The 27,642-nt window shown below is 42.6% G+C and overlaps 1 protein-coding gene across 1 annotated transcript; it reads right to left on the reverse strand.

Annotated features, from left to right (window-relative positions):
- Positions 1–364: 364 nt before the first annotated feature.
- On the reverse strand, positions 365–19,407 carry LOC124171174 (piggyBac transposable element-derived protein 3-like). Its single transcript, XM_046550342.1, has 4 exons — positions 19,285–19,407; positions 14,673–14,796; positions 13,405–14,586; positions 365–459 (listed from the first exon to the last, which is right to left on the reverse strand). Exons 1-4 carry the CDS (start codon positions 19,405–19,407, stop codon positions 365–367), a joined length of 1,524 nt encoding a protein of 507 aa, XP_046406298.1.
- Between the last annotated feature and the right edge of the window lie 8,235 nt (positions 19,408–27,642).

Raw genomic sequence — 27,642 nt, forward strand, 5'->3', positions numbered from 1 at the left:
ATTAAGCATATTTAAGGCCTTTTCAAAAATTTCGGGTGCTAAGCTAAATCTCAATAAATGTAACGGTCTCTGGGTTGGTCGATGGAAAACCCGGGTAGACTGTCCTCTAGGCGTTGCATGGTCGACTAGAGGTTCGAAATGCCTTGGTGTCTGGATTGATACTGACCCCATACGCGGAGATGCTAAAGTTGAGGAGGAAATAGCTACGAAGTTAAAAGAGACAATGAACAGATGGAAAGTGAGAACCGGTTCAATGTCCTTGAGAGGGAGAGTACTGGCTTGTAACCAGTTTATTGCTCCAAGAATATGGCATGTACTTCAGGTTTTTACCCCGGGATCAGCCATGGTGAGGAGACTACAATCCTTACTGGTTGACTTCGTGTGGAATGGCAGGAAGCACTGGCTTCGTGCAAATGTAGTGACTGCACCCATTAACGAAGGCGGCCTTGGGCTCGTAGACTTGACCACAAAAATAATGGCATTTAGATTCCTTACAGCACAACGTCTATTATTAGAAAAGGATATCAGCCCTTGGAGAGCTCTTGCGTTGCAAAGAATGGAAGCAACCTCGGGCACTGGAAATGCTTACGCTCTCCTCTCTGGAGCGAAAACAATCTACCTTAATCAAACAAGTGACAATTATTACTATTCCCTTTTAGAGTCTTGGAAATCTTTTGATGTACAGCCCCTGATGCCAAGTAATGATAGAGGATCTGATCGACCTCGCTTGACTGGGTGGCCTCCCCCTGATTTAATGCCAACCTTCGTGTTTCACAGCAAGATACACAAATTATTTATGAAATTGCCTTTAGTCAAGCGAAAAGCGTACAAAGAAACATTATATATCAAAAGCTCTGAAACATGGCCTCTGAAATCGAAGGAAACTGATGAAAATGTGCAATGGTTAGGAATCAGAGGGTGGCCAACCCTTGGTTTAGACGCTGATGTGTCGTGGAGACTCTGCCATGGTGCGTGGGCGGATGGTGTGTTCCTCCACCGGATTGGAATAATTCGGACATCAGCCTGTCCCTGGTGCCCTGGTCAAGAGGCTACAGCCTGGCATTTGACATTCCTATGTAGTAAAACGCGCTCGATGTGGAAGGCTGTCGTAAAATCAGTAAAATCACTGACTGAATTAGAGCAAATACCGCTACTTTTCTTATATTCAGGGTTACCAAGGCAGAAAAAAATTTGATGCTAAGGGAGTTAGGCTAGCAAATTTTCTTGTATCTCTAGCCAAATCAGCAGTGTATCAAGATGTAACACTTTATTTTAGAGGAAAAGTAGATTTTGTGAACTATTTGCCTTCTGTAAAAAAGAAATTATTGAGAAGGTTAAAGTCCGAAGAAAGCTACCATCGGGCTAATGATTCCATTACAGAATATCTAGCCTTTTGGGGGTATAAGGATTACCTCATAAATTCAAGGACTGGAGAGCATAACAAAAATGCTCTATAATTTAGTTCATTTATAGTAAAAGAAGGAAAAAAAATCCTCTCTGAGATGCAATTTTGAGTAATTAGAAGCACATTATTACCTAACATGATTTGATGCTTGGAAACTAAAAATTCCCACACCTTGAGAGATAATAATAATAATAATAATAATAATAATAATAATATATATATATATATATATATATATATATATAAATAGTTTAAGTTAATGTCGATACACACAGAGACACAAAAAAGAAACACTCACATTGAATAAATAAACTTGAAGCTATCGAAGCACTTCAGGCTTCTTCGTCAGCTGAAGAATGAATGGTGAGGAAAGGAGAGGGTTGGAAAAGGGAAAAGAGGGGTAAGGGGAGAGGTGTATGGGGAGGGGGAGTTAGGAATAGGGGTTAGGATGCAACGTTCAGACCCGGAGAGCTATTGGCTTGAAAGTGCCAAATGCACGCCAATTCGAGGGTGTGGAGGTTGAGGGCGGAGTCGGTGGGAGGGAGGGAGGCAATAATGGATACTTTGTAGCAATGATTGAAAATGGAATCATGTGAAAGACAATGTGTAGGAACTGGTAGAGAGGAGTGGGGGGAAGATGGACAACAGGAGGCGCGATGATTGTTAATTCTGAGATTGAGAGGGGTAGTGCATAGGCCAATATAGAAAGCAGGGCAGAAATTGCAATGAAGAAGGTAGATGATGTTGGTGGAAGTACAAGTAGTGGAGGGGAAAATCGGTAGGCATTTAAGCTTGGGGAGAAAAGAGGCAGGGGGTGGAGAGAATATCTTGCAGGTTTTACACCTGGGACGATTGCAAGGTGAGGGTGTGGAGATAGTGACTGACTGCGACTTTTGGAGAGGGCGGGTGGCTTTAAATATGGTGTTTAAATTCGGTGGTCTCTTAAATGTTATCCGAGGAGTGGACGGGAAAATCTGAGAGGTGGACTTGTGTTTGGAAAGGATGGGGTACAGGTCCTTCAATAAGTTTTGTAGCAAATGAGCACCAGGGAAGTAGGTTGTGAGCAGAGGAGAGCAATGTTTGTCTGCGCGGGGTTTATTGTGAATAGCCGGTTTTTTTCTTATTTTGTTCATCAAGAGTTTTTCAGGGTAGCCGCGGTGAAGAAGAGAGGTGTGGAGTTTGGAGAGGAATTTTTGAAGGTCTTCGGGGTTATTACAGATTCTGTGTCCCCGGACAGAGAGGTAATAAGGGATGGAACGTTTGGTGTGTGGTGGATGGCAACTGCTGTAGTGAAGGTATTGTTGTTTGTTAGTAGCTTTGATGTGAACCGATGTTTTGAATTTGTTATTATCTGAAAGGTGTATGTCCACATCTAAGAAGTTGATATTGGTTTTGGAGATGGAAGAGGTGAAAGAGACTGAGGCAGAAGCGTTAAGTGAAGAAACAAAGGTATTGAGAGAGTCGATGTCATGAGGCCAGAGAATGAAAATGTCATCAATGTATCTGAGCCAAAGAAGAGGTTTTAGGGGGTAATTAGTGAGGAAATTTTCTTCAAACAGGCCAAGGAAAAGATTTGCATAAGAAGGGCTAAACCTACTTCCCATGGCGCAGCCGGATATTTGCAGATAGTAATTATTGTTAAAAGAGAAGGCATTGTTGGTGAGAATGAAATGGGAAAGATCAAGAAGAAAATCAGTGCTAGGGTTTTGAGGAGTGGGTCGTAATGAAAGATAGTGGCGGAGAGCAGCGAGTCCCTCAGAATGAGGGATTGAAGTGTAAAGTGAGGTTACATCAATAGTGGCCATGATAATGGGCTGATTGGGGGGGAGGGAAATGGAATTGAGTCTAGAAAGGAAGTCATGGGAATCTTTGATGTATGATGGAAGGGACTGAACGAAGGGTTGGAGATAGAAATCAACAAAGGCCGAAATGCGCTCCGTAGGAGAGTTTTGAGAGGAAACTATGGGGCGGCCTGGGTTATTCGCTTTATGAATTTTTGGAAGGATGTAGAAAGATGGCGAAGTGGGGTGATCTGGTAAGAGAAGGGAAATGTCTGACTGGCTTAGGCCCTCGGAGGGAGCTTTTGTTTTTAGTAGGGCATTCAATTCTGTGTGAAAATGAGAGGTAGGATCTGATGAGAGAGGGGAGTAGGAGGAAGGGTCTCCTAGTAGTCGGTTGCACTCTGATATGTAGTCGCTGGTGTCAAGTACAACGACAGTGGAGCCTTTGTCGGCCGAGGTAATCACTATGTTGGTTTTTTTTTTGGAGTTTTCTGATGGCGGCGGACTCCGAGGGGGAAAGGTTTGGCGGCGGGTGGAGGGAGCGTAGGAAAGATTCACTCGAAGCCCTAGAGAGGAGACAGTTGATAAAAATTTCAAGCGGGTGGTGGGGAGGAAGAGGTTTGGGCTGGTGAGAGGAAGGGGAGCGGAATTTGAGGAGGGCATTGTGAATACCCTCCGGCGCCTGTTGTCTTGTGTGGGAATTCCAGAAAACCTTCCACCGAAGGTTTCGGCAAAAATGCAAAATGTCCGTGAGAAGAGTGGTGGGGTTAATCCTAGGCGTTGGGGAGAAAGAGAGTCCCCGGTTGAGGACAGAAACCTCGGCGGGGCTGAGCTTAGCGGAAGAAAGGTTTACCACTTGCTGGTCGGTGGGTTCCACTGGGTCCTGGTCGTTAGGGTCAATTGGCATAGGATCGCGCCGAGGAGGCCGGGTTGAGCGCTCCGGGGCTGCTATGGGTCGCGGCGGAGGTGGGGGTGGAGGGGGGAGTTTAAAAAGTGTGGCCAGGTCTGGTTTGGCGCCTATGAGAGGAGGGGGGGCTTGTGCGGGGGGTGAGAGACGCAGTGGGAGGGAAAAGCCATCTCGGAAATGTGAAATGCATAGGGAAGAGAGTTTGTGCAGTGAATTCTCACGTTTCTTCTCGAGTAAGAGGTGCGCCGAAACTAGAATCGTGTTAACTTCCTTAAGAAGGTGAGGAGAACAGAGTGAAATTAATTTTATCAAACAACAATACCTTCACTATAGCAGAAGAAACACTCGAGAAGAAACGTGAGAATTCACTGCACAAACTCTCTTCCCTATGCATTTCACATTTCCGAGATGGCTTTTCCCTCCCACTGCGTCTCTCACCCCCCGCACAAGCCCCCCCTCCTCTCATAGGCGCCAAACCAGACCTGGCCACACTTTTTAAACTCCCCCCTCCACCCCCACCTCCGCCGCGACCCATAGCAGCCCCGGAGCGCTCAACCCGGCCTCCTCGGCGCGATCCTATGCCAATTGACCCTAACGACCAGGACCCAGTGGAACCCACCGACCAGCAAGTGGTAAACCTTTCTTCCGCTAAGCTCAGCCCCGCCGAGGTTTCTGTCCTCAACCGCGGACTCTCTTTCTCCCCAACGCCTAGGATTAACCCCACCACTCTTCTCACGGACATTTTGCATTTTTGCCGAAACCTTCGGTGGAAGGTTTTCTGGAATTCCCACACAAGACAACAGGCGCCGGAGGGTATTCACAATGCCCTCCTCAAATTCCGCTCCCCTTCCTCTCACCAGCCCAAACCTCTTCCTCCCCACCACCCGCTTGAAATTTTTATCAACTGTCTCCTCTCTAGGGCTTCGAGTGAATCTTTCCTACGCTCCCTCCACCCGCCGCCAAACCTTTCCCCCTCGGAGTCCGCCGCCATCAGAAAACTCCAAAAAAAAAACCAACATAGTGATTACCTCGGCCGACAAAGGCTCCACTGTCGTTGTACTTGACACCAGCGACTACATATCAGAGTGCAACCGACTACTAGGAGACCCTTCCTCCTACTCCCCTCTCTCATCAGATCCTACCTCTCATTTTCACACAGAATTGAATGCCCTACTAAAAACAAAAGCTCCCTCCGAGGGCCTAAGCCAGTCAGACATTTCCCTTCTCTTACCAGATCACCCCACTTCGCCATCTTTCTACATCCTTCCAAAAATTCATAAAGCGAATAACCCAGGCCGCCCCATAGTTTCCTCTCAAAACTCTCCTACGGAGCGCATTTCGGCCTTTGTTGATTTCTATCTCCAACCCTTCGTTCAGTCCCTTCCATCATACATCAAAGATTCCCATGACTTCCTTTCTAGACTCAATTCCATTTCCCTCCCCCCCAATCAGCCCATTATCATGGCCACTATTGATGTAACCTCACTTTACACTTCAATCCCTCATTCTGAGGGACTCGCTGCTCTCCGCCACTATCTTTCATTACGACCCACTCCTCAAAACCCTAGCACTGATTTTCTTCTTGATCTTTCCCATTTCATTCTCACCAACAATGCCTTCTCTTTTAACAATAATTACTATCTGCAAATATCCGGCTGCGCCATGGGAAGTAGGTTTAGCCCTTCTTATGCAAATCTTTTCCTTGGCCTGTTTGAAGAAAATTTCCTCACTAATTACCCCCTAAAACCTCTTCTTTGGCTCAGATACATTGATGACATTTTCATTCTCTGGCCTCATGACATCGACTCTCTCAATACCTTTGTTTCTTCACTTAACGCTTCTGCCTCAGTCTCTTTCACCTCTTCCATCTCCAAAACCAATATCAACTTCTTAGATGTGGACATACACCTTTCAGATAATAACAAATTCAAAACATCGGTTCACATCAAAGCTACTAACAAACAACAATACCTTCACTACAGCAGTTGCCATCCACCACACACCAAACGTTCCATCCCTTATTACCTCTCTGTCCGGGGACACAGAATCTGTAATAACCCCGAAGACCTTCAAAAATTCCTCTCCAAACTCCACACCTCTCTTCTTCACCGCGGCTACCCTGAAAAACTCTTGATGAACAAAATAAGAAAAAAACCGGCTATTCACAATAAACCCCGCGCAGACAAACATTGCTCTCCTCTGCTCACAACCTACTTCCCTGGTGCTCATTTGCTACAAAACTTATTGAAGGACCTGTACCCCATCCTTTCCAAACACAAGTCCACCTCTCAGATTTTCCCGTCCACTCCTCGGATAACATTTAAGAGACCACCGAATTTAAACACCATATTTAAAGCCACCCGCCCTCTCCAAAAGTCGCAGTCAGTCACTATCTCCACACCCTCACCTTGCAATCGTCCCAGGTGTAAAACCTGCAAGATATTCTCTCCACCCCCTGCCTCTTTTCTCCCCAAGCTTAAATGCCTACCGATTTTCCCCTCCACTACTTGTACTTCCACCAACATCATCTACCTTCTTCATTGCAATTTCTGCCCTGCTTTCTATATTGGCCTATGCACTACCCCTCTCAATCTCAGAATTAACAATCATCGCGCCTCCTGTTGTCCATCTTCCCCCCACTCCTCTCTACCAGTTCCTACACATTGTCTTTCACATGATTCCATTTTCAATCATTGCTACATAGTATCCATTATTGCCTCCCTCCCTCCCACCGACTCCGCCCTCAACCTCCACACCCTCGAATTGGCGTGCATTTGGCACTTTCAAGCCAATAGCTCTCCGGGTCTGAACGTTGCATCCTAACCCCTATTCCTAACTCCCCCTCCCCATACACCTCTCCCCTTACCCCTCTTTTCCCTTTTCCAACCCTCTCCTTTCCTCACCATTCATTCTTCAGCTGACGAAGAAGCCTGAAGTGCTTCGATAGCTTCAAGTTTATTTATTCAATGTGAGTGTTTCTTTTTTGTGTCTCTGTGTGTATCGACATTAACTTAAACTATTTATATTACGTGCCACGTGCATTTCGGATTTTCCAATACATTGACTATATATATATGACTCACATTTGCATTAATTTAATGAAAACACTTTTGAGATTCAACATCATCTGCCGATGATTACTTCATGTATTTGCCTCTTTGCATCGATTATATATTTTTCTAAATCTTTTCCGCATTAATTATATTTAAGTATCATTTTTCTCAAAAATTAAAATCAAGATTACTCACCCGTATACTTTTGGGAATTCTTGTTATTCTTCGTGGCTGCTGCAAATGGGGGCTTATTGCCTCAATCAATCGCCTCGCGCCTTCGTGAGGAAGCCTATATAGCCTTATGAATTCTTCCTCTGCTATATCAAAAGGATTCATTGAATCTCGTAATCTCCTCCTGATGATTACAAGATTCTGTCTTCCCTCGCGCTCCATTTCTTCCGCAATCATCACCGCAGCTATCAATCTAGCAGCCATTTTAATATTTCTAACAATTCCGTTGTTGATTCCGTGGCTTTTTGTTACGTGGAATTGTTTCGATTCGACCGGAATTAAAATATCGGAATTTTGCGTTATGCAATCGCATTGTTAAATTCCGCGCGGAATCTTTCCAATATGGCGGCGATTCCGCAGCGGAATTCTTGAGCGGAAAGTTACGCAATCGACCCCCAGGGGAGGAATGAATGATCACCCCTCACCATTGTTGGCTTTGCATCGCCTGAGGATGATTGTCCTGGGAAAAAATGCTGGTGCAGTGCAGTGTGGCACAAATACTAAAGAGGGTTGCGATGAGGAGTATATTCTAGCCCAGGTACTGACTAAGACCAATGTCAATACTAGTGAGAGGGTCGATGGTGAGGGAAGCGTCTGCTTGGCAAATATTACATGTGATTCTGAGCCCAGTGATGACAACCCACAATCTCATTGTCTGGAATCAGAAGTACCTGAGGTATCCACTGATGCCCTCTGTTATTTAGCTGGCTGGGTCGCAAGAAAATTCATGGGGAGATATCCTAATTTAGGTATTTACACCCATAAGATGAAAAATAAAGGTAGTAGTGAATCGTTTTTAGTTCCCTGGGTGGTTCACTTATCTCATGGTGGCCTTGTGCAACCATCTCCTGATTTCATACAGGAAGTTACCAAATTGGAAAATAAATTCCTCCAAGTCACTGGCGGTACATTGCCTCCGGGCAAAAAAATTGTGTTAAAAATTACCGATGCTCTGTGCTGTGTCTCCAACTTGGACAAAGCAATTATTAAATGTTATGCCAAGCAGAGGGTCTTCATAAGAATTAAATATTTAAACAAAAAAAATGTAACAAAGAAGAGCAACTTTGGTAGTGCCACCAAAAAGATTAAAAGAATTGTTCAGTAAATACATAAATTCTTGAGTTTTATTATTAATACCCTCTTCAAAATGAACCTTGACGGTGGAGTTCAATTTCTACAACAGACTATTAATCGACCAAATAGCTGATATGCATTAATGTAAGTTTTTGTTCCAGCAATTTTCGCTTAAAAATATCGAATTTGTTTTCTTGCAGTGATTTTTGGTGCCATAAAACATATTTCTTTTGGGTTTTTTGACCAAATGCTACAGCGGAAACTTTCTGTGGGATTTAAGATAGTGAAGAGTCCTCTGATTTTAAGGCTGTTCTCCAATCAAGCGGGCAACTAGGGTGCTGTTTTGAAAGCGGCAATTGTTGGTGGTTCATTTTCCATTTCTAGAAATTATTTTACCGGACAATGTTATTTTTTCTCTTAGCATAATACTGAAGTTAGTTCCGTTCCATCTGTATTATTTATTGCTTAACTTATGATCACTTTGAATTCCTATTACGAATGATTTGAAAATGGTAATGACGGTAAATTTGCTACTCTTTCCAAACTAAATGCTTATTTTTTCTTCCCATTGAAGTAAAGGATTTCAAAGTCTTCTTGTATAATTTTCTTTGTCTTATATATATTTTCAAAGCCCGGTGAGGAATGAAAACGGGCATAATTTCTATTAAAAAAGTGGCGGCAGTGTAATTTTTTAAAGCAACTAATTCGTTTTTTGCGTATTTCCTGCAAGCCATTTTAATCTAAATTTTAAGATTAAATTATATTGCGGAAGTAGCAAGGAAAACAGTGTTTTGAGGGTTACAGGACGGAGAGTTACACGGAACGGAATTGTGGACACGGAATTAACTCGCACACCTTCCCATTTCATCGCTTAATCAGGGCATTCTAGCGTCTGAGTACACGAATTTATCTGTTTTTTTAAATCTTAACATTATTATTTTCATAAATAGTCATTCAATTTAAAATTCGGCTTATAGTATTCGATAGAGGATAACTTCAAGAACTGCTGCGGTGAGCAGTTACGCCCGCGGAAAGGCTAGAATTTGAAATGGCGCTGGAAGTTGGGTCTACAGTGACGTCAAGCCAATGGGAGCCCGAGTCGCGAATGAGGCAACCTTTACTCTAAGAACCTTGCTTTTGGACCCTCCTCGCGAAGCCCTTCGCGTCCATGGCCGACGTGAGCCTAGAGAGAGGCGTGCTTCCAATCACAAGCAGATGGGCCGTTCTCAATCTAATTCATGAAAAAGGAGATAGAACGCACTTGACGAATTGGAGACCAATAACTATCACCACTACGGACTATAAAATAATAGCGAAGGCCCTCTCTATGAGACTATCATCAGTAATACAAGAGGTGGTATCCCCGGAGCAAGGGTGCGGCGTCCCAGGCAGAACGATCCTCGACAACCTGTCCCTAATTCGAGACACCATAGAATACGCAAACGAAACTAACTCCCCACTCGCCATTCTAGGTCTAGACCAAAAGGGTGCGTTCGATAAAGTACGCCACGACTTTCTATTCAAAGTGATGAGACGTATGAACTTTGGTGAAAAATTCATAAAAACCTTACGTACGATACACAACGACGCATCGTGCCTCGTTAGGGTCGGAAACACTCTGACTCCTCCAATCCCCTTCAAGCGAGGCATATGGCAAGGATGCCCGCTCTCCGGCCAACTCTACGCCATGGCCCTAGAACCACTACTCCACACCCTAAAAAACAGAATTGCCGGTTTTCCACTTCCAACTCAAGACGCATATATCACGTTACCGGCATACGCGGACGACGTAACGTTATTCATCTCGAGTGACGACGCCGCAAGAAGTGTGATCCCATCATTCAGTTCGTACGCCGCCCTCTCGGGAGCTGCACTTAACGAGAAAAAGACGGAAGGGATGTACGTCGGGTCGTGGCGCGGCCGGACGGAGAGGCTCGGGCCCAAAGATCCCATAAAGGTTTTATTTAACTAACTGATGAATAATAAATGGGATAAATAAATACTTACGATTTTTTATGAAACATAATACACACACCATTGAGATCATTGGTGTAAATGCATCCACATTTTTGAGCAATGATGTTGTGCTACACATATTTTTTGCAAAAGAGCCGTCGAAATTAATGGTTTTTTGCAACGGATACAGTACCTATTATGTTTAAGTTTAGGCACAATACAGTATGTTAATGACATTAAAAAGTTACAAGCAGGTTTCAATGAAGTCCTACTGCTGAAATAAATCGGCGATTTTCTTTTGTAGAGCCCTTTGTTGCTTGGAGACGGATTTTGTTGACCTTATAAACGAGATTTTTGACTCCATAAACGAGAAATCCGAGGTCTTATCAATGCCTGCACTTAAAGTTTGGCGGGACTGAGGCACGAATTACGTCAAATCCGTGTTGACGTTACGGACGAGACCGTTGATACCAACTTGAACTGTACATCTACTTTGAAGTTGCTTTGGTGCACCATCTTCAACAGGTTTCGTGCTTATGATAAAGAAATATTAATATTCCTCCCGCACGCCTTGATATTTATGTGCTGGATAATGGCCAACACCGGTTCTACTTTTTAACCCAAACACCAGACGATATCCATCGGATATCTAATATTCGATACGATGGATATTCCGTCAACGTTAAGATGATATCCTTTTTGAAAAATTCACGAAGAGTTGTAAAACTAACGTCACATCCCAGCTAGCACACTCTCCGACGTTTATGTAAACGTCCAAGGCAACGTAGCGGCAACAGTTTATCCTTTGACGTTGCGCCGTGGATGATAGCAACATGACGGCAACACGTTGCCGTGAAGTTGCTCAGTTTGGACGGCTGCTTCATATCCCATTTTATGTTAATGCATTCGCTCTAATTAACGATCTGCTATAAATAAAATGTTTTACGACTTACGCAATTAACTTTGCATAATGTGTTTTATTGGATAAGTGGTATTTATTCGACGATTTTGTGGATTTATTAAATAATATGTCTCCAAGTCACTCGGTGGCGATGGAAAAAGATTGAGATAATATAATATAAATGTCTCTCAATGTTGATGGATCCCTGGATATTCGTTATCATCGTGAATAATAAACTTCAGGGTGTGAAGATCAGGAGGTTGTTTAAAGACAAAGTAAGTACACGTGAGTCATTGTCGTCCGCCATTGCGGTTGCATGAAAATTTGAAGTCATTTTGCTCCTAATTTTGTGCGTTAAGTCTCATTATTCTCATTATTTTAATAAATATCGAAATTTAAAAGGGTATTACGATACTTTTTCAGATGGAGTCCGAGCTTGAGAAATGGATGAAGGCTATTCCAAGGAAGGATTGCGCTTTAGCACTTACCGTGTTTGCAAATGTGTTTTTGAGTGTGTGACCTACACTTTCGCCCTGAAGATATCACATAATTAATTATTTAGGCGTATAATTATTTTAATTTGTGATCAGTAGTGACAGCATTGATTTTATTGTGTCGGTGTGTATCTTTTAGCGTGACATGTTTACATCAATTGCTTTAGTGTTCGCTACGAATCTACGACTTCCGCAGAAGTTTTTATGTTGTGAGAAAACATTTCTGTGGCTTAAAATCACATGTGGAACGATTAAAAGGTCATTCGTAGAGAAAAAATGATCGAGTGTTGTGATTGTGAGTTCGTGTGATACAATTCTCTGCTGATTATAATTTCAGTGTTTTTAGAAACGATTGTTGAAGTGTAAATGTTTGCCTTTTGATATTATTCGTGTGTTACTTCAACTGCCTTTGCGAGGATAAGACTCTGAATTACTGAATAGACTGGATCAGGGTAAAATTGTGATATATCGCTGCAAGTATGAAGACTTTGCCTTGTTCTAGTGCAATGTATGCTGTTTCAAGATGAGTAATTCATTAAATTTCTTTTTGTCTCGAGAAATCATTCTGTTTATTGCCCGTTTATTCCGTTGGAATGCAAGGTACGTATTCGGTGATCTTAAAATGAAGAAAATCTTTTAACCGTCGGGTCAGTAACCGGGTACCCGGGTATCCATTTCAGTTTCCCAGGTTGAATTTAATAACCTCCCCTTAAAAAATTTTTATGGCCAGCCAGATCCCCAATTCTGAAGTATTTTGACGCCAATTTTTCATCAAAATATTTTGCAATCAATTACTCAAAAATAGTTATTAACTATTAAACGTGATACCTCCTCCGTTCAATGACCGGGTACCCGGGTACTCACTAAGGTTGTTGTGCATGAAAGCCGGGATTATTCTCACTATTGAGACCGTTAACAAAACTATTTACACAACTTTACTTTTTAGCAAAGAACCAGCAATATTGTTTGTTATTAACTTAGTTTAAACAATTTTTTTATAAACAATATTAAAATATTGTGGGGAAAAACAAAATTCCGTTTATTTATTTTTCTTTTATTTGTAATAACACAGTTCCATACAAAAAACAAGCATCGAATTATTATAAATAACAACATTTAATTATTTCACACATTCTCCACATGTTGTTGTTGAAATACAATGTTCATCGCAAATAGGGAACTCACATACAGAACATGATTTTCGAGTTTTGCGACGTTTTTTGAGTTCGCTTCGGAGACAAACATGGCATACACCAGTAATCTTTTTCCTCCCGGTTGAATCAAACTGTACCGGGGATTTCGAAGATTCAGATGCTTTTGGCTGTGCATATGGATTTATAGCTCGACTAAAAAAACTTTCAATTGCCAATTTGGTTGTGAAGTGCCTCATGATTTGTGCATAATGCGAACGACTTTCGACGGAAGGAGTACACAATTCTCTGCCCAGTTGCCGATAAAATAATCGCCTTTCATAACCTTTTTTCGAAAGCATTTTATTGTTCATATAATATAGAATATATGATGCAAGGCAGGCTATGTCAAGGATATTATAGAAAAATGCTAGAGGCCACCTTCGAGTCGATCTTTTGGTAGTGTATCTGCCTAGCATTTTGTCCATCGTGTCCACTCCAGCTTTTGACCAGTTATAAAACTCTATAATTTCGGGCTTTTTCTTTGCTGCATCACCAATCTTTGCATCCTGATGCATTGATGATAGCATTATCACTGCTTTGTTTCTTTTTGGCACATAACTGCACATCGTCACTTTTTCATGAAAGCCAAACACAGTGGATAATTCTTCTCGTGTTTTCGAGGCAGCCATTGCTGGTGGAATGTAGGGCTTATTTTTCTTCAACGTTCCAACAATTGTTAAATCCCAGGACAGTAAAAATTTTGCCAATGGCAGAGAAGTGAAGTAATTGTCCATTGTAATATTTCTTCCAGATCCTTTATACGGTGCCACCAAGTCTTTGACCACTCTCTCAGCAACATTTTTCTCGCGCCCGGCACTCGATTTTCCAGTGTAAATCTGTCCAGTGAAAGGATACGAATTTTCAGCATCACATATCCACCATACTTTGATTCCATACTTAGCTGGCTTAGATGGAATATATTGAGTGAATTTAGTTCGACCCCGGTATGGAAAAAGCTGCTCATCGATTGTCAAGTGATCTGTTGGCTTATAATGTTTTGCCAAATTACTATTGAGCATTGTCCAAATGTCTCTTATTGGAGCAGCTTTATCACTTTCCATGCGGTGAGCACGAGTATTGGAATCATCAAATCGAATGAAACGAAGGATGTTCCAGAAGCGGGTGATGCCCATAGCTGCACGATACAGTGGATATGAGTAAGATTGCCACATATCTTTTGCATTGTCAGTGTTCGAGTTATTGGCGCCAGAGGTTATCAAAATAGCCAGGAATGCATAAAATTCCTGAAGATCTAGATCTTTCCACACAAATTGTTTCTTCCCTGGATTTTTTTCATTATATGCTGCATATGTAGAGATTGCTTTTTTATTCGTATGACGTATAATGATATCAGCCATTTCCGGAGAGAAGAATAATTTGAATGTGTCAAGACTTGACAGCATGTTAGTGTTCTTATTAGGTCCACATTTTTCTCGCACAATATTACGCCTTCCAACTTGATGTTCACTCGTTGATGCTTCAGCCCACTGAGTACCATCTTTTGATATCATTCCTGGCCCACTCATCGTACCTTCTATTTCACTTTCTTCATCTTCATCGTCTTCGTCGACTGCATTCTCATCACATTCTCCTAATAATATACAAAATATATACAACTAAATATATAATACATCACAATTATTTCCGTACTCAATAGAGAATTCAAATGTCAATTACCAGCATCATCACAATCCGAAGCTGCCACCTCAGGCTCTGGAAAATATTCACTGTCGTTAGTATCCGACACGTAGTCGTCATCAGATTCCTCTGGTTCGAGTATTTCATCTAAATGCTCTCTTCTCTGAGAACGGGTGATTCTATTAAAAATATTCAGTTTGTTATGAACTATTTTTTTGAAATATTGGAAATACAAAAAAATTTACACGAAATTAAGAAAAGGAAATCACACCTACCGTCGAAAACTTGATGAATATTCCATTTCATTGATATATATGTACGATTATTTATTTGTAAATTAATAATTTTTGTATTGTTCTCACTTTCACAATAGATTTGGTTCACTATATTTTTCTTGTAATGCTATTAGAAAACTTGCCTAAGCATCTGCACAACTCGAACACAACGCTACGACTGACTGCGACTGACGATCGTTCTTCTTCGCTGTTCATGGTGAGGTGGGTGGGGGGGAGGGCCATCCACGTAATGTGTCTTAGCCTGCTACATTGAAACTAAAATGACCTTTATTGCTACGAACTGGAGACAGTCTTTGGCTGGGACTGCTGAATAAGGAAAACAAAGTCACACTCGGCGTGGTGCGTAGTAACTCTTGCCTACCTAACGATTCACGATCGTTCTGCTTCTTTGTTGTTCAGGTGAGGTGGGAGGGGGGGGAAGGGCATCCAACTAATGAGTCTAAGGCTGCCTACTACCTGACCACGTGATCGTTGGGGTTCACTGATATAATTTGTCACGAAGCCGGCTGAATAAGAGCTTATCCAAGTGATGCGTAGAGGGTGGGTACCCGGGTACCCGGTTATTGAATGAATGGTGAAAGTTTGGTTACTGACTGGACGGTTAAAGTCGTTTTAAGTGTTCGGTTAGTACCCATGATGAAAGAAATAGTATTGCTTGATACAAAATCCGTGCGCACCGATATCGGCATCAGTGAGGGTGAGAGTGTTGTATTTTCAATGGGCGATGCTGTCTGTGTACGTGAAAGAATGCCCGCTAAGGTATTTTTAGTACAATGACGGTAAGAAAGTTTAAGGTATTGTCGTTTTAATTCTATATTCTGCCGGCCACAGCGATTATTGAAGTTACGTAGAAAGTGAACTGAATGCATGAAAATTTTTCAAATACAATGCATCGATCTTGCGTAGCGGAGCAGTTGTTTAAGTATACTTTGATTTCAGAACCATTTACTTATTCAATCGTGGATACCTATGGACCGTGTATACCTCTTTTTTAATGAGTGATATCGAAGCAATTTGTTTCAATCGTGAAGTGAAGGAATAAATATAAATTCGTAATGTATTCATATGACGTAGTGTAATGTGAGTGTAAAATTAGAAATTAGTAAAGTTAATCACTGCTCCCACAACGTAAACATTATATTTCGAGGGTTAAATCAATCATTTGCTATACATACCTAAAATGTGAGCGCTTCCATGTCTGTATAGCGTCCGAGATAATGGTTTAAAGTCATCAGCTTGTACCGAAAAATTGTAAACAAAGATCCGCCATGTTTCAAATGTGTCGGTAGGCTGCACTATCACCTGAGCTTTCTCGAAATATTCTGTCAAGATATCATGGCGAACAGACTTGCATGCTGCAAATTTCTTGTATATACATTCATTTATCGATTTCCTTCCTTGATTATATCGTGCACCTGAGGTTCATTGGCGGATTTGCGACTTTTTCAGACAGTTAAAACAGTTTCTTACGGATGGCACCGGTGCGAATATAATTTCACTTCGCTGTACTATCACAGACATCTGGGTTTATTCCATCCCATCAAATAGAGATATGACTATTATCTAACTCATCCTATCAGAAAAATTGGTAAACTCATCATTGTTCGCCGTAATTTGGTTAAACAAAATTGAAAAATAACATTGTTTCCCTATTGTAACGTCTGCTACCAGCCTCGCATGCGGTGGGCGGCGCCACAGCGGCCAAAGTAGGAACTTGAATTACTTGCGCAGCCATTGATAACATATTTCAGATAGGACATTACCGTCCTTATGTAGGGTTCTTGGTCAACACCATCATGGCGTCTTAGTTGATTTGTGAATTCGTGCTTTGAGTTTGTCGTGATGCTTTTCTTATTTTTGAGTGGTCGAAGGACGGTTATGGTTCACTAAACCTTTAAATAGCTTTTTTCAAGAATTTTCATTTTCACATAAATTGTTCATTAACTTCACCCATCATACTTAACGTGGTTTCAGCTTCTCCATTTTCACTTTTCATTTAATTTCACCTTCATATCCGATCATCATATCCACCCGTCGTACTTTAACCTTATTGTATTCGTAATTTTCACTAACGTGAATTTTCGTTTGTAATTTTCGCTAACGTAACTTTTCGCGAGTGATTTCAACTCTTGATCTATCTATATAGATATCCAAGTTGTAATAATCGTGATATTAAAAATAATGATTCCAAACATTGTCCATATAAAGTAGCATATATTCAGTGTAGAATTGAGGGGCACAATTGTTAGGTTTGTGTGTCTTGGGATTACCAAAAACATAATAGACACCCATTACCTACTCATCATGATGTTGTGAAGATAACCATGACACTGTAATATGAACTTCCACGTTAAGATATCCATGACATGCTGTAATATGAACATCCACGTCCACTGTTGGACATCACTGCAAGATTGTTTGGAAAGTCCTTGGATATTTGACAGATAATCATGCGACATAAATGGGATTAACATTGACACTTCGTGCTGTTATATGTTAGGCCCCTATTAGCCGAGGCAACCAGACGCGCCACCGGTGGAACTGGTCAGTCGTGGGGCATAGAATCAAATGAGTCCTATTAGCCGAGGCAACCAGACTTTCCACCGAAACCAGTCGCCTGAGCCCCGCAACCGCGCCTTCCACCTTGGGTTGCTCAGGCCCCTCTTAGCCGAGGCAAACAGACGCAACCATAAATGTCGATAATGTCGTCTGAATGTTATAGGGATGTCGATTTTTGTTAGGGAAATAAACTGCGGAATAACGAAGTGATTTTCATTAGTAATAGCCTCTCCTAAGCCATGAGTGCAGCAGGGCTCTCTATCTGTCTGTGGGCAGTTTAATTAATGTTTCAAGCACCTTTCATAATCATGGTGGATGGAAAAAATGACAACACAGTGAAATTTGAAATAAATACTTGGGTATTAATAAACATTTTACAGCATGGTTCACATGCGTGCACCTTGGGATTTCGAGACAATATTTTTATGCATTACGATAATACAAGGTAATTATTCTCACCAAGAATACTATATTGTCATCCTTAATTTTCAATTTAAATAATATAAATAAATATTATTTTTAATTTTAAACAATTAATGAAAACACTTGACTACGCACACTCATCTTTCTTGCCGTCGTTCGGTGGCGGAAAAGTTTGTGAAAGATGAGAAGGGAAGACGAAAGATCCTGAAATGAGGAAGATGATGCCCGGGAGTCCACGCTAAGGTTATTGGGGGAAAGGAATTCCTTTCGTCGTTTTTATTACCTCCACAATGGTCCAGGGAGGAGCTGGGTGGGAAACAAAAATGCCGCCGAATAGCTTGCCGTTGTGTCATCCATCTTGTTTTACGAATGCAAAACAAAACACGTGGGACATGTAGTGGCAGAATCATGTACTAAAAGATACAAAGGAGCGCAGTGGCAGGTTTAAACGACAATAATTCAGTCTTGAAGGACTATAATATAAAAACATTGAGATGCACTTGTGCGTACGTTGGGTCTGAAGAGAATATGGAGTAATTCCACCACGTAACGTCTCCATGTTTCGATTTAGATTCTGATATTGCGAATTTATTTCTAATTAATATTTTCGATGTTTACAGGGAGCCAGACTCAATGAAAAGGAAAGCGATCGCAGACGTGGAATCATGGGCTTATCATTGGCTGTCCATGATAGGAATTTGTTGGAATCACCTTGGAGTTCAGTCGGAGTTGGGGAAGACATCAACTAAACCCACTACGGTGGAAGCAATGGGTGAACCACCGACATAGCACCGCTGCTTTCCGGTGATACTTTGTACAATTGAATGAACGGTTTGGTGAATAAAATTTAAACTTTGTTTTCCCACAGAATTCCTACGTAACTCTCATTAGGTACACCTTTCGGATGTAGCAATTATTTGCTTTGTGTTTTATACTAACAACTGTCGTCGCAAAAAAGGAAGAAATGTTGCCTGAACCCCATTCTGGACAAATACCAGCTGGAAAAGTTGCACAACAGCTGCCAAGTGTGTGTGAAGCATTTTGAAGTAAATGCATTCACCCACCCTACTTCAGGGAAACTTCTGCAATCTGCTGTCCCATCTCTTTTTCCCCCTGAACCACCTCCTGATTCTTTTCCTCCAAACACATTACCTTCTCCTTCAACAAGTGCTACCGATGATAATCATATCATTACGTCCTGTCTTAGCCATCAAGCCACCTGAACCCTCCACTGATTTGCCATCGTCTTCGTCAGCCTTTTCTCCCTCCCTCTCTTATCCTCCACCTTTTACACCAGAACCCCCTGAACACTCAATCGAATTTCCGTGTACTTCATCAGCCTCTTTGCCAACCATCTCTTCGCCTCTACTTACTCCACAGCCTACTTTGACAGCCTCACTTCTCTTCCCCCCCTCCTCCTGCTTCAACTCCTCTACTACCTGAACCTTCAACTTCCACACATTCAGCTCCATTATCTCCCACTCCTTGTTCATCATTTTGCCCTCCAACACCAAAATGGAAAACGAAGAAATCACTTCTTCGTGGCATAGGGATATCACGTTTACAGCAGTTGACCCCTAGGAAAAGGCTTATAAACTTTATTTTCACCATATATGGTGGGTCAATTAAAGAAGAACCGTAAGGAGATACAAAGATTTAGGAAAATTTGTGCCCAGCACAAGAAAGACCTTAGAGGCCTTGCACATGTTAGAAAAAGTGACTTCTTAAGGCTATTCGGCCCTGTTGTTCCTACAATCTATTTTAAGGCAGGGTCAGAGTAAGCCCAAGGGCAGTAGATGGAGCAATGAGGAAAAAATCATGGCTCTCTCCTTGTATAAAAAAAGCCCTATGGCATATAGGCTGTTGAAGAACTTCATACCTCTCCCTGCCAAGAACACCCTGAGAAGTTTGTTGTAGACCATTCCTTTTAATACTGGCCTAAATGAGGATGTGCTGTCGCACCTAGGATCTGTGGTCAAAAGATTTCAAAACGGAAATAACAAATTCTTTTCCTTACTTTTTGATGAGATGGCCATTAGACCCAATCTTTTCTATGATGACACAGAAGATGAAATTACGGGCTATGTGGGCCGAGGGAGCCAGGGGCGAAAGGGTATTGCTGCAAAGCAAGCCCTGGTTTTCATGATTCGTGGCTTAAGGACAAGATGGAAGCAGCCTCTGTTTTTTTACCTTAGTCACGGATCAACACCTGCAGCTATTATAGCAGAATTGGTTAAAGAAGTGATGGCTTCATTAATTAAAATCGGGCTAAAAGTTGTGTGCACAGTTTTTGACATGGGCACAAGTAATGTTAAATCATTGCAGCTGCTTGGTGCTACTTTCGAAAATCCCACATTTAAATTCAATGGGCAGAGGATCATCATCACTTTTGATCCCCCCACCTCCTAAAATGGCCGGTTTAGAGACCGATAGCTTAATCTGATCTACGCCACCGCTCTCTTGCGACTCCGCCACCGTTTACGATTCTCCCCGTCTGGACCTTCGCCACCTACTTGACCCTGCCTTCTAGGACAACGATTTTGGATTACACCACGCCACAGCACTCCGCTTCCATCGGGAGCACAGACATCACGCCAGAGTCCCGTCGCTAAAGGGGCGCCGGGGGGCCGCAGCTGACTGGGCTCGTACCTACCTTTCGAACCCGGTCACTGTGGTTGTCACCTCCAGGCGGTGCCTCAGCGCAAAGCGACACTTCCAGGTTGTCTCGGCCGCTACCCCAGGCACTATAGTCTAACTCATTGCACGCCTGGGGGACACGGCCGGGTCCCCTTGCTAGGGTGTTAGGCCCCATAAAGCCCTCCCTGCCCTCCCCGACGAGTCATCCGGCCGCCATGGATTCCATGGCGGCCACAGTATCCACCGGCTCACCATCTGCGGCATCTCGGCCAACTGGCTGTGACACCAAGACACCATTTGGCGGCCATCCGACGCCGTACAGCAGCCGAATGGCAGCCAAGGACCTGCCCCATGGCCACAGCAACACGACGCCACCATCGTATGATTCCCCCGACTCACCAGACTCCGTCAACATGGAGGAAACCTCAACGGCCCTTTTAAGATCCTCATCATCGGCCCTCTTTGTGGCCTCTGCTTCATGTTATTCTGCCCAAGAGGTCCACCTATTGCATCAACTGCATCCATGGAGCGTCAACATACTGCCTCCGACGGCCCTTATGAGGACCAAAATGGCCCTCTCCAGGACCACATGGAAACCACTGATGCATACGTTCCTTCCGGTGCTTTTATACCGGTACAGAGGAACGGGAGGAAGAGAGGCCGCACTTCTCCGCCGACGCTGCAGCCTGCTAAGCAAAAAGTAATGGACAATAAGTCCAACGCTCTATCGATCGTAGAAGATTCGACATCTAATGAGCCAACTCCGGACGCAACCATCCTGCCTCCAGTACCTGCTGCACCGAAGCGTCCCCCACGACGACAACGTCCGCCTCCGTTCCTGATATATGGAATCTCAGACTACAGAAAGTCTATTGAACTGATAAAGTCTGTGGTAAAAGGAGAATTTCACCTTGACATAAGGCGTGATTTTACTAGAGTCCACCTTGATACCATTGAGGATCAGAAGGCCCTAAAAGAGCTGCTAGCCAAAGAGCAGGCAGAAGCATCATCGTACGCCTTACCTGAAGGCGCACAACTTCATTCCTCGTGAGAGGTATGGAAGCAGAATTCGACTTAGAATATGTTAAGGAACTGTTTGAGGGAGAACGCATTCCAGTCGTCTCCGTAAGGCCCCTCCTCACAGGGGAAAAAGAGAAAGCGGAGAGGACACCGCTGAGTGGACACCGAAACAGATTGGAGCACTTAGTAAAGTTGGCCCAGTCAATCTTCGGCTCTCACCCTTCAAACATGATCGGCCACAAATGTGTTATCGATGTAACAGATTCGGCCACTCCAGTGTGCATTGCACCGCTTCACCACGCTACTGGTCCTGCGCCGGCCCACACCACGGCTCGCAATGCCAGGTCCCAAAGACAACTGTAACTTGCTGCAATTGCGACGGCAAACACCCAGCAATGTCAATAAATGCCCCATCTACAAGAGACATCTAGAGAAGCTGAGAGCTTCTCAAAAGAAGCCGCCGACAAACGCTACCGCAACAGCTGCTCCTGCGCCGATCCCGACTCTAGGGCGCAAAAACCCCTGGGGAACAGGACATTCTGCGCCATCACAGAGGCCCTCATGCGCTCCGCGTCAGTGCTTGGAGGTCGAATTTCCAGAACTATCAGGAACTCAGCGACCCACATCCACGCCTGCCATTACTCCCTCTGCTGATAAACCAGACCTGGTAACTGCCATCCAGTCGCTAGTCGCAGTCACCTCTGCGATCCAACAACTACTACTGCAACAACAGACGTTAATGTCTAAGGTACTTGCTGCTCTTAATATCATCGATGCCTAGATACGTCAGATTACCACCTCGCCTCATACTTGCAACATGGAATGCAAATGGAGGTCTTTACTGGAAGACCCCAGAACTACTGCCCTTTCTTGAAGAATTCAAGGTCGACGCTGCGTTACTCAGCGAAACGGAACTGCTTCCCACACACAAATGGACGGTTCCCGGATACACCGTCTTCCGCACCGATAGACCTGGACAAACTGCAGGCGGCGGAATTGCAATCCTCCTCCGAGAAGGTTTAAGCGACTTCCAGCTGCCTGACCCTCAAAACTCCTCGGTAGAATCAACATCAATTCAACTAATCACCAATGCTGGCAACCTTACCATAGTCGTAGCATACAAAAAATCAGGCCGGGACTTCTGCGCAGAAGACTACGTGGCACTACTTCAGAGAGGACCTCCGACTGTACTCGGTGGAGATTTGAATGCCAAATACTCATCCTGGCATTCCACAGCGCCAAACTCCAGAGATAACAAACTCAAGAACTGGCTGAACGAAAGCGACATCAGAGCTCTGGGACCGGATCAACCCACACACTACCACTTCAATGCATCCAGCGATGTACTGGGCATCTTCTTGCTGGCGAAGCTGCAACTTTCTGTCTCCTGCCGCACCATACAAGCTCTTGAGAGTGACCACTACCCGGTCCTTTGCTACATGGGAATCAAACCTGCTCGATTACCGCGGCCAACTCATTGCAATCTTGCCAAGGCTGACTGGCAACTCCTCAGGACGAGACTGACATCTATGCTGCCGGAAATAGTCACCGCAGAAACACCAGAACAAATTGACGGCCTTGTATTATACGAAGTGATATTGCGGTCCCGGCGAAAAGCCTATGCTAAATATATGGCGCTATTCGATTATACAAAGTTTCGATTATACGAAATGTTTTGAAATTACGAACCTCGGCTCGGTCCCCAGGAGCAAATGGCACTCGGTTATACGAACTACGGCGAAATATTTATCAACAAAACTAGGTACCCCTGCGTAGTTAGATAAAAAAATCAGCGCTTCCGATTGCGGTTCATCAAAAGTGTGATATCGTAAATGATAGTGCAACTTTGGAGAGAAAGGGTTCGCCTACAACCTCACGGTGGGAATTTAGGGGAAGTAGGAGTTCAGTCAAAATATCGCGACCGACATAATGCCCCTATTTACGTGCCTATTCGTAAACATCGCATCGACAAAGCATCGTAGTTTAACATGTCAGCAAGGTCGCGCGAGGCATTTCGTACACTCTTACTTAACCCTTGGCACTCCTGTGAACGTACCTGGTACGTTCGCAAGGCAGGCTGCTGTGAACGTACTTCGAAGACTACTTGACTACTTTTCGCCGAAGCACTTCGAAGGGTCCCTAATCCGGGACCCTTTCCTCGACGAGCTCACCCTCGCTGGCCCCTCTCCTCGAACCTCCGAGCGGGGGCCTCCCTCCCCAAAAGTGACCGCTCTGACTGGATTTTGAAAATCTATCAATTAATCGCAAATTGCTGGAAATCGGCCGAATTCCCTTTGATAGCGCATCATGAGGATGTTCTCGAGGCTGGTAATTGATACAACGAGCCTACTAGTAATTCTACCGCTATAATATCACGGCTATGGTTGACTCGTGTTGGGATCCAGGTGCCGGCCGAGAGAGTCAACTGAGGCGGCTGACTAACGGAGGCGGCTGACTAACGCAGAGCCTGTGCGTCATCACCTGCCGTTCGCATAAAAGGCCGTGGCCCGGCATGACGGGAGCAGTATACAACTCGACGCCAAGCCTCGATGTAACGGAGTGACAATAAATTGTTGAACCCGGAGTTGGTGTTTTATAATTAAAAGAACCCTACAACTCGTTACGTTATACCTTCAGGAAGCTGCAGCGGATGAAATCACGGAGGAGATTAGAGGCTTAAAGGAGAGGTCCTTTTATGTATCTATAGAATAGTGCGTTATGAGAGAAGTATAACTAGTGACAATAAACTAGTGATATTATACTCCTTACCAAGTCGAACTTTATTTGAAATAGTTGTAATAATGTTTTTCCATATCAAGTGTTTATCTTTTTCTCAGTGATGTGTTTTTCTGAGAGGACCTTTATGGATTTGCGGAATAGTGTGTTAAGAGGGCAGTGTAAGTAGTGGCAATATTTGTGATATAGTATTTCTTACCAAGTCGAACTTTGTGGATTTGTGGAACAGTGTGTGACATCATTTGTGATACTCTATTTTTATAAGAGACACTTAGGGAATTATCCCCTCCAAACTATGGAGAGGATCAATCGCCTCTGGCGACCTGTATATATTACCTTGTTTGTATATATTTTCTCGACTCTGGAAATAAAAAGGTCCTTCGCTGATGACGAATTCGCTTTGGAAAGCAATGGAGCTATTGCGAAATGTTGGCACTGCCGAACTTCAATTCGCAATATTTATCTTGCCTAAATTTCCGAAACGGACTAAAATAAACTTCAAGAAAACTGAATACGCCATCTTGAAATGCTACAAAGCAGTTGGCACGGTGTACAAATGAGTTCCAAACGGGTATCCAACTGGCACAAATCAGTTCCAAACGGATGAACGAGTGGTACAAACTAGTTCCAAATCTAAATCCAAATGAGTTCCAAAGGTTGAAAATTAGTTCCATAGTAGTTTCCAATGGAAATCCAAAGCAGTTCAAAATGTGTTACACATGAGTTAGAAGGGTGTACAAATGAGTTGATGACACCCTAGGACGCTATATGACGTCATGAACTGCTGTGTGCCGTGTTTCAATTCCACAGCAGTTCGAAAGCACATACAAATCAGTGGTACAAAGCAGATACATGACAGTTCCAAATGACTTACACGTGTAAGTTTTCTGCTGTACAGCAGAAAATTTTCCCTGAAGCGCTTACTTAGTAGTTTCTATTAGCTTGTAACCACAAATTTATAACATTAAAGTCTTATAATAAACTTTGCAATTCATTATTTGATTACGTTTTCTAAACTGGTCGGGAATTTCTTAAGCGATCGTTGATATTGAAGTACATACAAGAAATGGGAAATGTATGGTGGTATAATTATTTAGCGATCTTTCACAGCATACATCGATAACAAAAAGCCTTTTCTAAGAATTCTACCGTGAATAACCGCCGAAAGCATTTAAATAAGGCCACTAAAGACAAAAAAGGACGGAAGAAACAAAAGAGAACATTTTTTCGGGACTTATGAAAAAGGTTTGAAATTACGAAACTCGATTTTACGAAGTGCCAGTTTCCCGGTCCCACTGAATTCGTATAATCGAGAGTTTACTGTGTCTATATCCTATCCTGTGTTTGTTTTGTCAAAGAAAATCCTGATAAATTTCCACTTAACTCCGTATTCCATGAACTTTCCACCCGCTCCAAAAATGACATACACACTAGTCAGCATTCATATTCCCTATTTGCAAAAGGAGCTCACTACTCGGCCTCAAAACTTTACAATAAACTACCTAACAGCATTCTAGCTATTAACTCTCCTGATGTGTTCAAAAGGAGAGTCAAAGAGTTACTTATTAATAAATGTTATTATGATATAAAAGACTTTTTAAATGATTATACTTTTGTTAAATAATCATGGTGTATATCTTTGTGTATTGCTTTTAAAATTGAAATTCAAACTAAATAATTAAGGAATTATGTGGTACATCGTTGTAGATGTACCTGAAACATTGTAAATTATGTCTTTGTCCCATCTGTATGCTTTTGACGAAACCATGCACGTATACGCCAACGGTGAAAAAAATATTTTATTATTTTTCATATCATTTAATATTTTATATGGTTAAGTGATTCAATTGAAATTTTAATTAACAGTCACTTTTTTATTATTCAATGCAGTGAATAATTATACTTAAGCGTTGGAATGATGTTAGTGGATAAGTTCAACTGTTTAAATTATATAAGTATTCTTTGACTGAAAATAGGCATCAGCTATCTCATTTTCAGGATGTTTCATTTAAGTGAAAAGCTCCCTCATCATATGAAAAGATGAGAGTGGGATTGGCAGCCAAAGTCTTTATATAGTAGGCATGCAGATTCTGGTGTGCACATGCTTGCTGGAAGAAATAAGTAATGAGCATGTCCATTATCATTTAACACAGTAGATTTTCCCAATTCATCAAAGTAATACAGATACATACTCCTTTTCCTACAGATATCTTGGGTATTGATGGATTGGCGACTGCCCAATTTCTAATGGAGATGGACATGCTTTATTTGACAGCAGGAACTGCTGCAACAAGACATTTCCAGAGAAGGAGTTGAAGCAGGCTGTCACCAGTGACAGTTCGCACCTGGCATTTGGGCAAGAAATGGAAGAGAAGTTAAAATCCTGGAATTTTGTCCGAAAGCTGGTAGTCCACCCACCCTCCCAAAATGGCTGGTTGACATCTATTATGTACGTGCATTGTTAAATAATAAATGTGATTGGTGAGTTCGTTCCTGCCTTCCCCTCCTTTCCCCTCTTCTCCTGATCGTCCAAAGCGGCAGTCTACCTCGATCCCTTCCTGCAGCATGGTGGGTAACCGTTACAAAAGAACTTAGTGTGTTTGATTAATGAACTCAACGAGGTTAGGCCTAGAACTTAGCAGCATCCATCAGAGGGATGAGGATGCTGTGGGAAGGGTTAGAAAGTGAAGGGTTTCTGCACTTTTCCACCCAAAATGTGAACCAGGATCCACTGAATTAAAAAAAAAATGTTTTGAGGCAGAATTGTGGAGGAAATATCCAAATGCAAGTCAATACAAATCTGCCTTCAAAACAGCTCTTGTAAATAACCTCATATCTAACCACACTCGTGGGAACGCCGAGGAAGATTTAACTGCTCCTTGCTCTCAAATCTTTCTGATTATTCTTTCCCGATAGAAGTGCCACCACTATGCTTCAAAACTCCCCAAAAGAGACACATGTCTCCCTAAGAGAATTCCACGTAACCTCGCTCATGAGCATAAGTTCTTACATGGGGAATTCATTCCTGAAGGAATATCCATGCTCAGAATGCAAGGAATGCCTTTTTGAGAATGTGTCCTCAATGGAGGATTTTCATCTCTCATTCCTATGGGAGGGACTGGGGCAAAGGAAAATAGGTCCTTCTTCTAGATTAATGTCAATGGGGCATGAGGTTATGGATGCTGTTAGAGCTATTTTACAAAGAGAAGGCCATATGAAACATCTCATGAATATTGTCAAGCCAGTAGTGGATTGAAAATGTGATACTGGATATTTAAGCTGTGAAAGGCATGTAATACACATGGAAAACAGTTTTATACCTTTATTAGCATCCATAG

This window comes from Ischnura elegans, chromosome 1 (assembly GCF_921293095.1).
Source record: "Ischnura elegans chromosome 1, ioIscEleg1.1, whole genome shotgun sequence".
Taxonomy (NCBI): domain Eukaryota; kingdom Metazoa; phylum Arthropoda; class Insecta; order Odonata; family Coenagrionidae; genus Ischnura; species Ischnura elegans.